Here is a 16,007-nt window from a genome sequence, read left to right on the forward strand (position 1 = left end):
CATCTATTTTTCATCCCCCTAAATGTTAAATATTTTATTTTTAGATAATTTTTTTATGATACAGCATTAAAAAATATATACAACCCCTAATTTTCACCACTCTACGATTAACCCCTATTTTTTTATTATAAATGATATACATGGCAAAACGACGTTTGCCAGGTCAGCTAGTTTTTTTATAATATTTCTTTAATGTTCTGTCTTCACGCGTTTATTCATAATTATAATTTTTCAGATTGGATTCACTATTCATGAGAATAACAGTGATGCATTCGAAAGCGATTTATGTGATTTCCTATATAATGGGATGGATATACTTCGTGGCGTGGTCCGTGTCGTTCTACCCTCAAATATACATAAATTTCAAAAGGAAGAGTGTGGTCGGACTCAATTTCGATTTCTTGGCGTTAAATGTGATGGGATTCACTATGTATTCGCTTTTCAACTGTGGACTGTTCTTTTCAAAGGAAATTCAGGTATTTTTTTATATAATTTAGAGGGTAGAATCATGTTTTGCATTTTTTGCATTTATTTCAAGTGAAGTATGGAGAATCTAAGCACAGACTCCTGAGAAAAGTCGGGTTGGAACGGATAGAAGGTCAAAATTGCAACCTTTACTAAAAGAATTTACAATATTCTTTCACCGGAAAATTCCACAATTTTGTATATATTTTATTTATAAATTTAGGAAGCCAACTTATAACAGAAATAAAGATCTAATCGAATCAGAAAAAATGCCATGCATGGCCACACTTGTAAAATGTAATAAATATTAGTGGTTCCCACACATACGTACGCCCAGTACGTACCTACGTAGGTATGTGTGCGTCTACGTTTATGAGAGAGTGTGTGTAACTATTTACATAATATTTTATTTTGTACATCATTCATGCCTGTACTATTAATAACGTTTATATGTAGAAAATTATTCGTTGTATATATATAATCAGTAAAATGTGGTTTTATTGAATTCCAGGCGGAATACTTCAGTCGTCATCCCCGCGGTTTAAATCCTGTACAATTGAATGATGTGTTCTTTTCGCTACACGCTGTATTTGCCACTATCATTACTATTATACAGTGCGCTATATATGAGGTAAGTCATTGTAAATTAGACCTTTTTTATAGGCCTGTGGAACTGTGGAACTTTCTGCTCCTCAGCATAATGCTGAGCCAAAGCCAATTACACACACATTGCACACTTGAAGCGAACCGAATGACAAAAGGGAATTTTTAATTTTAATTTTTTTATTGTTTTTGATGTCTTATTTTATTTTTTCTTTGAGTATTTTTATTTTGTGTGTTTATGTGTGTGTGTTTTCGTATGTAATAAATGTTATGTCTATATCTATGTCTATGGACATTCATGTATCCAAGAATCTTTAAGGTCGGCACGACCTTGACCAAAAATTAAAAAAAAAGGACGCCAATGTCCCAATTACAATTGTTTATACTTACTATGTAAATCGAACTAGAATTCGTACTTGAAAAAGCTCTGAAGGCTCTCTTACGATATATTTTTTTGAAATATTTCATAGAAGTTAATAAAAACCTTTGTAAAGACACAATACAAATGATTTAATTGTAAATTACAGCGCGAAGACCAACGTGTATCTATGACAGGGCGTGGCATATTGACAGTGTTTGGGGGCGTGGTCATAGTAACGGCTAGTCTTGCTGGCGCCAGTATCTTGGAGTGGCTCGACTTTTTGTACTACTGCAGTTATATTAAACTGAGTATTACTCTCATCAAATATATACCGCAGGTAATGATTTTATTCTCATTAGGAAGACACAAGTTTCAATTAAAAGGGTTCTAGCAACTAATCAATGTTTATACATTTATTTATCAAAAGGACAGGTAAATATTGTTACTGGGGGAAAACGATCTTTAATTCGACTTTAAGCATTTAAAGAAATGTTATTGTGTTAGCAGTGTTGGCTTAGTGGCTTCAACGTGCGACTCTCACACCTGAGGTTATAGGTTCGATCCCCGACCGTGCACCAATGGACTTTCTTTATATGTGCGCATTTAACATTTGCTCGGACCTGTCTTAGACCCAAAAAGTCGACGGCGTGTGTCAGGCACTGGAGGCTAATCTTGCCTATTAGATTTAAAAATGATCATGAAACAGATTCAGAAATCTTAGGCCAAGACCTAAAGCGGTTGTAGCGCCACTGATTTTTGTTGTATGAAAACGTGTTTTATTTTTTTAAACAATTATTTTGTTTCGTATATGAATTTCTTAAACAACGTGGACTATGTATACCTTTGTTACGAGACTTAAGAGCGGACCTTTGATGTTTGGAATGGTTTCTGCATTTTTGTTAAGAAGGTGATCAGGTTTCTGTATTACTGGGTGTTTCCTTCACCATTGTAGCAAGTATTGCGCTATATATGGTAAGGTCCATTCGTTCACGGTCAAGGTTCAAACGCATAGTGCTGCTTTTACTATAATTGTGTAAATTTAAATGTTAAAAAAGATAGTTTATTAGGCAGTGTTCACGCTTTATACTTGCAGATCCTTTTAAATGATTTTTTTTTTTTAATTTTTAAAGACAATTCACACTAATTGACCCTAGTCCCATGCTAAGCTGGTGAAGCGTGTGTTATGGGTACTAGGCAACGGATATAGATACATATTATTATATATAGATAGATAGATATAGATAGATAGATAGATATAAATACATATTTAAACACCCAAGACCTGAGCACCACACCAAATGCTCATCACATCGATGTTCGTCTCAGCCGGGGATCGAACCCGGGACCCATGGATTCGCAGTCAGGGGTACTAACCACTAGACCAACGAGTCGTCAAAATAATAACAATAATTATTAAATGGTATTATTTATTTATAAAATAATAATATAATAAAAGGTTGAATTTTAGATTACATATTACAGTATCAATCATATGATCATTTAAAGAAAACACTTTTTTACCGGATTGAAGTTATGTATTATTATAAACTAATAATTATTTTACATGATTAAAAAAAAATCCGACGTTTCACGTGCTTTTCTTTGATATCGACTAAAAGAAAAAGTTTATAATACATAACTTCAATCCGATAAAGGCTATGTTCACATGTAACGCGCGTTAACGCGCGTCAACGCGCGATCAAATTTGAAGAGCGTTCAGATGATGAGCGCTAACGCGCGTTGCGAGAGTACTCGTCAGTCTAGTTCGGTAGAACGTAGAAAATGGACGTGGAAGAGGCTATTATTTTGTGGTTATATTATAAAGAAAAATATAGAAAAAGAAAACGTACACATTGGGTTTATCCAATTTTGAAAAAAAAAATACAAATTATATTATACTTTTTATACAAATTTGCTATATTCCAACTTGCTGGCCTTTTTTCTACTTCATCGATTAGTAAGTCGATGTCAATATCTTTAATTTCACTTATTTTTAATGCGAGAACAAAATATAATTACGAAAATTAACAAAATTACATGCGATCGCGATGAAAGCGCGCGCTCATCTGAACGGCAAACGGACATTACATTAATATCAAAGCGCGCGTCAACGCGCGATCACCTGCGTCTAGAGACTTTTTCTCTGAGCGCCGCGTTGACGCGCGTTAACGCACGTTAACGCGCGCTCATGTGAACAGTTGTATGAAAATACCACAATGTCTAGTCGCGCGATTTGAAAACGCGCGTCAAGTTTTTGCCATCTGAACATAGCCAAAAAGTGTTTTCTAAAAATGTTTAAAAGTTATGTTAATAAAACACAATACCATTATCATACCATAATCATTGTCTATTATTATATCATCACGTTATTAATAATATTATTAATTGTAATGTTTCACTCAAATATTCATTAATAATACTTGTTTTTATAGATTTTTAAAAGCTCTTAGAAGGTATTGATAATATAAATAAAATAGTAAAACAGTATAATTATAATATAATAAATAAACCAATGATTCCAGGCATACATGAACTACAAGCGTAAATCCACAGTGGGCTGGAGTATTGGGAATATCTTTTTGGACTTCGTCGGAGGGTTCCTGTCAATTCTTCAAATGACGTTGAACGCGTACAATTACAACGATTGGGTGTCGTTCTTCGGCGACGCGACTAAGTTCGGCCTCGGCCTTTTCAGTTTGGTCTTCGACATATTCTTCATATTGCAGCACTATGTGTTTTACAGGTATTTATTATTTTTCATTTAATGGATCTTGGGGGCGTGATCGCTATAGTCGCCGAAACGGCTAAACTAATTCTGATAAAACCTATTTTCAAGTTTTTAAAAATTATGAAAATTTTCTTCAATGTTATTTATTAAGAGGGATTTAGTTTGGTATTTATTGATAAAAACGAGTGGTAGAAATTTGTATGAATTTCGGAAAATCCTCAACGACTCGTATTGACTGGTTAGATATAAAAACCGGGAATAATTTTATTATTTAAGGCTTATTGGAATTAGTTTAGTCAGCGGTCTGAGGTTAACAAATATCAATTAAAGTTAAGATTAACTCTATGACATAAATTTGTTTAGCCCTGTGTCATATAAGTTTTGTGACCCGTATTTATATATAATTTTGGAGTTGGATAACATTTAACTAGGATAAATAAGCATGCGTACAAAATTTCGTAAGTGTATGTTTATCCAAAAATTCTGTTCAAGTTTCATTAAAATCAGTTTAGGTTTTGAGATTTTCTGTACTTTGTCCTTTTAAATTGATTTTTTTATTGTTTTAGTTTTTTTTAATAGTTATAAATAGTAATAAGATTTGGGTATTTTAACTTTGATTGATATAATTTTAAATTGGGTTTCATATCTTGATATTGATCACTTGAACTGTCGCTATCATCACAATTCTTATCGTGTCCATAGTGTTCGTAGAAAGGGAGCGTTTAAGTATTACGTCTCGCAATTTTTGGAGATTATTGACCCCCCCATGTAACGCGCCGTAACGTTTTTCTGTATTCCAATAGTAAAACGTTTCGTGGCCACCCAGTGACTCTTTATACCTAAAAGTTACCATTATGTGGTGTAAAGTACTGGAAAGTCGAAAATAATATTAACAATAACGCGTAATTCAATCGCCGCCCCACATCGTAACGTTTTACAAAAGGACACCCCCTAAAATTCGTTACATAATACTTGAACACTCCCAAAGCGTCATACACCAATATTTTTAGTAATATTAGTAAAACATAATTAAACGTTCAAGTAATCAATAATATCTACTTGTGGGTCTTATCATTGTCTTTTACCGTATCCTTCACTAACATCTTACTTTCGCTTTAAACTTCAGCGAACATTTATTTTCATTATTCCGCGAGAGTTCTATCTTCTACTAATTGCGCGTTTTTGTGGTGTTTTACTTGGGATGTGGTTTTAAAGTAAGTTAAATAGATAAGTTATTATAAGTAATTGAAACTGAAGAAGTATTCGATATCATAGCAAGTTAAGGAATATGAAATGTGGAAAAGTGTTTGACAAGAAAAATCTGGAAGGAATATTAGAGGACTTCTAAACCCAACAGGAGAGAATTCAAGGATAAATTACTCGACAGTTAATAAACGTTTATATTTCTCAATTAAAAATGTTATACATATATGTATATCACGTGATGAATATATTTTTTTGTACTCTGTGTACACTTTAAAAACCGTCACACTTAAAAACACAAAACGCATCTACGTGCGTACTCAACTTGCAGTAATTGACATAAATCTCTTGCAAAATTGATTACCATGTCTCGTAACGAACGAGACCCGACTAAGGTGGAACTTTAAAAGTCATCGACCACAAACATATTCAGTTGAAGTCTTTCCAGTCATCCGCTTATATCCGTCGCAATAAAACACTTGTAAACCGCTTAAAACTGCATTAGGGTTGCCAACTACTTATTAATTTAGTTATTAAAATAGACATGCTATCATAAGTCTGCGATCATTTCAAACATGAATTAAAAAAAACGTATGGCACTCGGGGACTGCCGCGGTAAAGCTATTGCATAGCATTTTTTATCAACTTGTGCAATTTTATTTTATTTTTCTTAGATATTAATTCAATCTACCAGACTCAGACTAACACGCCTATATAGTCCGATTCACTCTAACGCGTACCGGCTGCACTAATCTCGTCAGAGATGTGAATACGCAGTATGCGGGCTATCCCACTCTAACGCACCTGCGCTACGTCACCGATTACGCCAGTCCGATGTGAGACGCAGTATGCGCTCTGTCCCGCTCTAACGCGTATTGGCCGCGCCTATATTACGTCATCGTGTGTTAGGTTTTTATTTTCGTTACGGAATTACTTCTTTAAGTCGCCGCGCTCAAAGCCCACGCGCGCAAAAAATCTATGCAATAGCTTAGAATATTTAACCTTAAAGTTAAGTTGGCAACTCTACCCTAGCGAATCAAAACAGCTTTAGGGGATCAACAAAGACATCAGAAACCGAAAGGAACATCTCATCATGCTTGCGAAATGCCGGGTAAACTGCAAAGACGAGACAAACGCAGTTCTCAGGATTGGGATTTGCATGATTTGGGGTCAAAAAAGTTTAAAAATTCAGGGATTTTTCAGAGAGCACAGTGATTATATTAACGTGAAAATTGAAGATGAATTGACTTATTTGATGGACAATCGTTACTACAGTGGTGATGAAGCATTTTTGGTTAACTTTTGGTATGTACGGTAGATTGTAGTTAGTTTATGGTTCAGTAAGTTTTAGATTTTTGTAAGACATGTATGTATGTATATTGTATATCTAAGTAGCGCTTTAGAATATTTGATTATTTTTACATAATTTGCCTTAACATATGCGTATTATGTAAATCAATGAATTTGAAGTCATAATCACGCATTATGGAGTAGTTTTGCTGGTCTAGTGCTGGTGATACAATATTGATGATTTTTTTTTTAATTTTAGGAATGGCGACGAAAAGAAGTACAACATGGACGTCAAGGTGTAAATTCGCATTTGAACGTTGTGTTAAGAGATTTACGACTGCCTAAATCTAGTTTGATAGCTATTCTATAAGATTTCAATTATAGAATAGTTAATAGACGTATGCAATTTTGGAATTTGAAAAAAATATATAATTTTGAAAATTTTGTCAACGAGGGTATAAAAATATTAATTGGCAGCTACCCGCAATTTTTAGCAAAAACTTAGAATTAAATACTCGAAATGTTATGGAGATCTTTAAGGTGATAGTATTATTTTTTTGAAGTTTATTTTTGTTTTCATAAATTCTTTACAATAAGTGTTCTTATTTTTCTGAGGCAATACTAAATTATCTTTTCATATAAAGCGCCTAGTAAAATACTTGTCATATACTCTTCTATATATAATATAATAATCATATTAGGATTGTAAAACAATTCTACGAAAAGAAAATCCCATATATTTTTTAAATGTATAATTTAATTGAAATGCGTTTAATTATTACAGTCGGTGATGTTATAACATTTCTGAGAAAAAATTTAGACTGGTATGGTGGAAAAATGGATTTATAATTTTAAATTCACAATTGTAATGCTTAAACCAGTTTTAATCCGGTAAAGGGTATTTCGCACATACAAAAAAATAGATACAGACAATATAAATTCAATTTCATCTGTTATCTATGAAAAGTGTTAAAAAAAATTGAAATGTTATGAATTGTTAAGTCTTCCTAAGGTACCTGAAGTTTATTTATGAAATATTCTGTGATGAACACATTTTATATTAAAATGTGTATAAACTATTTGCATTTTGATTTCTTCTATCATTATTATTGTAAAGTTTTGTGAGAACAATAAATAAGTATTTGTTTTGCGTTGTTTTATTTATTACGAATCCTTATCAAAAATCTCAAGTCCATCTTGAGTTTGTCATTCCTGTTTTGACAGGTTGAGATTACTAAAGATAATTTGAAAAAAGCTGATTAATTTTGGATACGTTTTGAAATACACCAAGCAATAAATACGCTATAAATTAACAAATTACAATTAACAAAAATACAAAGTAATACATATTCCTTATGAGCTGGATTAAAATAAATATTAAATCGGACTTTAGTATACAAAAGATAAAATGAATAGAGTTTGTATGTTCATTGAAGAATAATATCAAAATTAAACTTTTAACTTAATTTCAATCTCCTTGATCTTATCTATGAAAGAAAGAAATCTGTAGTTATATCGTATACATCGACACTGCATCTAGTCTATTCGGTACCTATATTCTATATAGATGTGTATCTATAAGATGTTAATGTAGGTAATGACACCGATAATATGAAATTATTATCATTGCAATGATGACATATCTTAATTGGCGGTTATCTGCGGCTACAATTAACATTAGCCACTGGGATCTTTGGTCGGGGATACTCTGATCAGATTGGAGGAACTGTATGCCTTTCTCCACATCGTACATGTTATACTATTTATTTAATTTATTAGTAAGCTTACAGCTAACATACATATTATAAAACAAAACACTTAGACAATTTACAAAGCCAAAAAAGGTTAAATTGAAAAACGTATGTTCGTCGTTCCACAACTGAGCGTTTCTTCAGGCAATTTCTGCCACGCACCACCACTATGTAGAACCAGCTATCCACTGAAGTATTTCCGAACCAATTCGACTTACGGTCCGTTAAGGAAAGAGCGTACCAATTCTTAAAAGGCCGGCACCGTGCTTGCGAGCCTTTCGGAAGTGTCCATGGGCGCCTCCGTGTGAGCCTCCGCGTGAGCCTCCTGCCCGTTTGCCTCCTGTAACATAAAAAAAAACAATATATGTATATGAAACAGAAAACCTAAGTAAGTACATTAATAGACAAAAAAACTGTAATTTAACATTTTAAACAAACGACAATTATTTAAACCTTATATTTCAAAGAAAAAACTAAATTATTACTCAACAAAGTCAAAGTCTTCCCGCGTCTCCAAATATTTCCTCACATCCTCTTTGGTGGTGTGTTTCATTGATCTATAATACGAATATATTTCTATAGTAGGACTAAAGGGTAATTAAAGTATATAAATTATATATGAAATACTCCAGTTTATGGTTTCATATAGAGGCCGTTCTACTGTGGATACCACAAAGTATAAAATCCCATAAATTACAGAAGTTAGATAAGAAACCAAACATCAAATAATTGAAAGAACATATTTAGTATTGTCTTTGATTAACATAACTCATAACATTTAAAGAAAAACGCTTTTTACCGGATTAAAGTTATGTATTATTATAAATTTACAACTATTTGACATAATTTTAAATTTATCCGACGTTTCGCGTGCTTTACAGCGTGCGTGGTCACGGTGACTGAAGACAAAAGATGTTGAATGTCAAAAAGTATCACAGCTGCAGAGAAAGTTGCATTATCTGTATTTATTTCCCCGGAGTTGGTATCGACTAAAAGATGGAGGGTTTTGGCAAAAATGGCTCACGGTGCGAAACGAGCTTCTATTCATACAATTTTCAAGCCGCACAAGAAGATTCAGCAATTCCTAAGACCAATCAAAAGTAACACCCCATTGCAAGATGCAGGTATATACAAACTGGATTGCGACTGTGGCCTGTCTTACATAGGGCAAACTAAACGCAATATGTCCAGCAGACTCAAAGAACACATTGCAGACATAAGACATAGACGACACACAAAATCAGCAGTCTGTGAACACATACTAGATAGGCCTAATCACTACATACGCTTTGACCAACCGAAAGTACTTGCGAAAGAGAAAAGATTCTTCCCAAGATTGGTACGCGAAGCCATTGAAATCAAAAAACACCCCAATTTCAATAGAGAAGACGGCCTAAAATTGTCAAACACCTGGGATCCAATAATATCCAAATTAAAATCTCAAAAAGAAAAACAATCCGCGAAAATAGAGGACACCGTGAGCCATTTTTGCCAAAACCCTCCATCTTTTAGTCGATACCAACTCCGGGGAAATAAATACAGATAATGCAACTTTCTCTGCAGCTGTGATACTTTTTGACATTCAACATCTTTTGTCTTCAGTCACCGTGACCACGCACGCTGTAAAGCACGCGAAACGTCGGATAAATTTAAAATTATGTCAAATAGTTGTAAATTTATAATAATACATAACTTTAATCCGGTAAAAAGCGTTTTTCTTTAAAAGAACATATTTATTTTTCAGCATTAAGTCAAACAAACATAATATGAAAAAAGTATTTAAACATTTAAAATCTATCTGTTATTCTGTAAGAAAACGAAATTAACACAAAATAACTGACATTTTTTGCTGTATTTAGCAAATTTTTCGAAATCTACGAGTATATACCCCTAACATCTGTATTATTCTATCTGTTAAATGAAGATTTTAATACACATTAAAAGGTCTTTTCCGATAGGAATTAATTAATCATTAATTAGCCGTTCATAAATCGGGCATTAAATTTAGTAGCTTGTAGAATTTATTTATACACATGAGTATACAGGAGTATACGGGAGTAATAGTATGGTTTCTGAATCTACCATTAGACAATTTAATTGACTCTGAGTGTGGCTAGACATTTGTAATAGTGAAAATGTATAATATCAATTATATCGAAGACATGTTATCATGATCACGATATGTTTACATTTTGTCATGCTATTTACATACTAAAGCCATAATCATTTAAGCAAACTTATTAATGTAAATAAGACGAATGACCGTGGAATCCTGGAGTATAGAGGATCCTTTATTTAAAACATTTGACGATCACTCAATATAGACGTATTCATTGCAATTATAAGATTGGCCAAGAAACATTTACAAAGATTATTTCAGACTATATTTAATGCGTCGCGTTGAATCAATGGCTCCGAAGGTATTTCTTGGTTCTAAGTAAGCAAATAACATTTGCAAGTACGGTATATTTTAAAGCCAACAACGTGAAGAAAACGATATGTAAAGACTTGAATCTATGACCTCGTGTTAAAAAAAACTACGTTTTTGAGACCCTTGGACCGACGTGTACTTTTTAAACTTAACCAACTTTGAAATTATTTTTTTAAATCCTATTTTTCAATTTACCTATTAAGTCAGAAGAGGAGCGCTAATTAGAAGCTACAAGATTATATTTGAAGATTGATTAAGAGTCACGAAGTCAGATGATGAGGATGGTTCTTTAGATACCTCTATAATAAAGTAAAAATGCATCAATGTCCAAGTTGTTTGTAGTATTTATGAAAACTAAATCAATAATATAAAACTTTTTATCACAGCTTAAATGTTATACTGAATAAGGATACGGTACGGAATCAGTTCTCGGCCTTGGATTTGAAAACTGGCAGTAAAAGTAAAATAACACACTTAAAACTTTTTGTCGTTCGTAAGTGTACAAACTTTGTAACTTGGAATAGATTCTAATTTTTTTTTAAGTATTATTTTCGACGTTCGTCGTTCCACAAGTGAGCGTTTTTTAAGGCAGTTTATGCCGCGCACCACCACTATGTGGAACCAGCTGCCCACTTAAGTATTTCCGAACCAATTCGACTTAAGTGTCCTTCAAGAAAACAGCGTACTAATCCTTAAAAGGCCGGCAATGCATTCGCGAGCCCTTTGCCATTGAGAGTGTCCTTGGGCGGCGGTATCACTTAACATCAGGTGAACCTCCTACCAGTTTATGGGGACTGCCGCGGTAAAGCTATTGCATAATTTTTTTTTCAACTTTGCAATTATAATTATTTATTTATGCAGTTTTTTTTTCTTTGATATTAATTCAAGTTTTTTCTTTGATAAATTAATTCAATCTACCCCTCTACCAGACTCAGACTAACTCGTACCGACTGCACCGATCTCGTCAGAGAGATGTGAATACGCAGTATGCGTTCTGTCCCGCTCTAACGCGCAAGGTTTTTTTCGTTACGGAATTTCTTGATTCGTTCTCCACGCTCGAGGCCCGTGATAGAAGCTATGCAATAGCTTAAAATATGTCGTCTCTCATCGCATTTAAGCTATGATAAAGAGAGATAGTTTCATTTAAGAGAGAAACTTGCTTATTAAGGCGTAATTCTCGATTTAGTTTTTATGTGTACAGGTATATTATCTGTATAATAGTTGACATTATCTTGTAGAATTGGCGTGTATTGGATTGTAGCATCTATTTGAATTAATAATACCTTACTTTCCAGGGATGCCAGATACATCCTGCTTCCGGGCACGAGCTATGCTCCGGATAATGAAGACGACGAAGGCTTTGATGATCATGAACCTTCAGAGCCCTATCAAGGAGCTCCGGCTTAGTTATCTAAAGCTTCATGGATAAAGGTGCTACAGAATGTAGAGGTCCTCACGAGTGAAGGGCTAACTGACTTGGAGACTTGCCACGAATTGTCGGCTGGTACTTTTAACAAAACAAACGAACGTTGGTGTGTTTTTAATTGGTTCGAGGAATCAGAAAGGTTTACTATGGAATAGTCAAGATATATAAAATCTTAATTTTATCGTCAGTAGATACACATTCTCTTATATTCGATTTTTAAATGGGTAAATAAATGTCAAGGACACTGGTAAAGATGATATGACAATTGACATAACGTTTTATGTTTGGTTCAAATCAGTACACATTTTTATAAAAAGTCAATTAGTTGTATGTAAAGCAATACATTCTCACTTATTTCTGTTATAGAAGTTATATACAATTCATAATAATGAAACAGTCTTATGATTTATGCTAATGATTAAGTTTTAGTTTTTAATCTATTTGTTATAGGCCTCACATATATGGCCTTCATTATATTATGTACTTAACTGTATGCAAAAAAATACCCGCAATATGAATTCAATATGATAATCAATTATCTTAGCAATAATTCTAGGAATATAGAAAATCAGGGCTACAGACCAAATCACTCTGTAACAGACGTAACCCACTAATGCCAAACGAATTTGTATGGGAGTGATAATAGCTCACGCTTGGTCACGTGACCTTTCTTCCCATAGACATTCCTTTGGTAGATCACGTGTAACAAAAGTATTGAAATGTCTCAGCTGTAATGTCTTGAAGAATAAAATGATGCGGTCTAGGGATGTGACATTCTGCATAAAAAAATCGATTTATCGATAGTTTTTTTAGCAAGAAAAATCGATTAATAAATAATCGATATTTCTTAAAAAAATAATCGATGATTTTTTCACATCCCTTTATTGCGGTCCGAGCGATAACGACTAAAGTGTCATATACAAATAATTTTTTATAGATCTTTGATTAAAGTTTATAGTCAGGTGAAAATTATCTCGACATTTAGTGGTAAGATAGGAGAGCAATAAAATATTGTAATGATAAAATTTATCAGAAGGAAATGGAGTGAAAGAACTTTCTTTTGGAAATTTAAAGCGTTTTATTAAATATTGAAACAAATATATTATTTAATCTTCTATTATACACAATTGTCGTGTCACGGTGTTTGGAATTAAACTCCTCCGAAATGGCTCGACCGATTTTCGTGAAATTTTGTGTATATATCGGTTAAGTCTGCGAATCGGAAAACATCTTTTCATCCCTCTAAATGTTAAGGGTGGTCCACTACTAAATTTTATTCTTTATTTTTTTATGATACAGCATACAAAAATACAACCCTTTTTTTTTCACCCCTCTACGATCAACCCCCATTTTTATTGAACTAAAAAAATGTTTCCTAGAAATAATATATATGGCAAAGCATCGTTTGCCGGCTATTAAAAACTGCATTAGTCTAATTGTACTTTTTTCCCTTGTTGTTTCGTCTCTTTCTGTGAAATTACGTTTTCTCTAGTATGAAAAGAGATGGGGAATCTTTACCAAAAAGGGTGTCTCATTACAAAAATAATGTTTATGTATTTTCGTCTAAACCCATATATCTATAATAGCACAAATGTTTATTTTAAAATAGTATTACTTTATTGAATTACAGAGACTATAGAAACAAATTATACAGGTGTAGCAACATTGTCTTAGGTGGCAAAACACAGCTATCCTTTTGCGAATCTGCTTCCAGTCTTTTCTGGGAGATACGAACTCCCAATTTAAAAGAGCATACTCTTTTAAAGCATCGCACCACTAACATGGATGTCCTTCTATGGCTTCTCTGTAGTCTTATTTCCAACCCTCTCCCCCCCAATCATACCATAAATAAACTTTAAACGATTCTCTGAAGATAATATTATATGTATCTAAAAATTATAGGGATATTTCAAAATAATTTGTGTTATTTATATATTCGCCTTACGATTTGGTCTATGAGTTACCGTGCATGTACGTTACAATTTATACACAAAAAGGCTTAATTTAAAAAGTGTAATGATAGTTTTATTTAGTTTAAAGTTTTATTATTAACATTATTGTATCGGTAATATGAGTTTTAAAAAATTATTATTTAGGTATTGTAAATATTTTAAACCTAAATCAGTCTTATTATTATAACTTATTTTATTATATTTATAAATACAATTTAACAATTGTCGAATGATAAGGATTGTTTAAAAAAGATTTTTGGCAGAGTTTTTTAAGCTAGTACCTTTGAAATAAGGACTAAAGTTTGTTCTGCATTTCTTATGGTTACCATACATTTATATCACTAAATTTAACCACGTTTTAAAATAAGGTCGCATAGATAACAATATAAAATATTACGTAGTATTGAAGTCAGCAGTATTAGCTTTTTGTGACATGCAGATATATCGTGCCTGTCCATCCAATTATTGCATAATATTACCTATTAAATACAAAAGAATTTCTGATATGTGACGTAAAACAAAGGACTGTAGACAAAACATGAGTTCAATTGTGATTGGTCAAACGTAATATGACGTATGATGTCGCGTGTCAATGCGTATTGCACTAGAGACGCTGTTGACCAATCACAAACGAACGGAGCGTACAACCGTCTTTTGTTTTACATTCTCATCCCCTTATCGCTTTATGGTAGAGGTCTGTAATATTTTCTACCATTTGTACTATTCATATGATATTTGTAACTTGTATATCTCTTTCGAAAACAACATATGTTCGAAATAAAGAATAAATTAAATATTATAGTTTTATTTACATTTGTCATTTTTTGTGCGATTAATTTTGCTACGAGAATTCAATGCTGAATTCGACCTTTTGTCGCTCAAACCCAAGGAGTATATAGTGTCTGTTTTATAGATTTATAGTGCATTCACCTATATAAACGAATACTTAAAACGGATATATGAGCCATATTTATACCTAAGGAAAATTGGTTACTTACTTTACTATAAGTAACAATACTACTTATATGATACTACTCAATATAATCCTTACAAATATTTTTCGTATTACATAAAATGGTTGACTACAATTTATCTTTGTTTACGTGACCGGTTTTACTGTATGTAATATATGTCGTGGCCATATCGTAGATTAGCTCAATTCATGAAATGTTCGAGAATTTCATGAAATGGTTACATTTCATGAAATGTTTCATTGTCTATTGGCCACATCGTGATGTGGTTTGGGCAGATCAATGATAAGAAATCGTTTCTCGATATGGGCAACTAAACGCGCGGCTTCTTCATGAAATGGTCAAGTATTTGATCATATCGTAAAGTAGTTACATTAATTACCGGTAGAGGCGCTGCAAACGCTTTGTTTATGTGTGAAGATGGTGGCCGCTGTCGATAATGTTGTTTCTCGCAGTGAAAAAGTGAATAATTCGTTAATAAATGACGAAGAAAGTTATAGTAAAAGAGTTTACGACGAAAAGGTTCTCGAGTACTATGCAAGTCACGCAAAAACTGAGCAAAATGTAAAAAAACCGTGGAGTTTGGATCGCATTTCACAGGTTAGTATTTTACTCTTAAATTACATAAATATTCACTTATTTTATCAAAATACTCTATGCCAGCTAACGTATTGTGTATTAATTGATATTATGTAAGTTTGTGAATTATGACCTATTAAAATTAATGTTTTTTTTCTTCCTTTTTTAGGTTATGAAACAAATTAAGGAGAGTATGGTGACTACGCAAAAGAAGTCCATGGACTATTACTGGTTATCAAAATATGAT

General features: G+C 32.8%; 1 protein-coding gene across 7 annotated transcripts in view; it reads left to right on the forward strand.

The window, feature by feature from the left end:
• The window catches only part of LOC125060151 (cystinosin homolog), a 43,915-nt gene extending 30,867 nt beyond the window's left edge, over positions 1-13,048 (forward strand). For 5 of the 7 annotated variants that reach the window (XM_047664912.1, XM_047664913.1, XM_047664910.1 and 2 more), the window contains 6 exons: positions 236-476; positions 977-1,096; positions 1,596-1,766; positions 3,952-4,172; positions 6,564-6,665; positions 6,910-7,798. In XM_047664912.1, coding sequence (XP_047520868.1) covers positions 236-476; positions 977-1,096; positions 1,596-1,766; positions 3,952-4,172; positions 6,564-6,665; positions 6,910-6,952 — 898 coding nt within the window. In that variant the 3' untranslated portion in view covers positions 6,953-7,798. Of the gene's footprint in view, positions 1-235; positions 477-976; positions 1,097-1,595; positions 1,767-3,951; positions 4,173-6,563; positions 6,666-6,909; positions 7,799-12,127 lie in introns of those variants that run through there. The other 2 variants (XM_047664911.1, XM_047664915.1) reach the window with 2 other exon arrangements.
• The last annotated feature ends 2,959 nt before the right edge of the window (positions 13,049-16,007 follow it).

This window comes from Pieris napi, chromosome 21 (genome assembly GCF_905475465.1).
Source record: "Pieris napi chromosome 21, ilPieNapi1.2, whole genome shotgun sequence".
In the NCBI taxonomy this organism is placed as follows: domain Eukaryota; kingdom Metazoa; phylum Arthropoda; class Insecta; order Lepidoptera; family Pieridae; genus Pieris; species Pieris napi.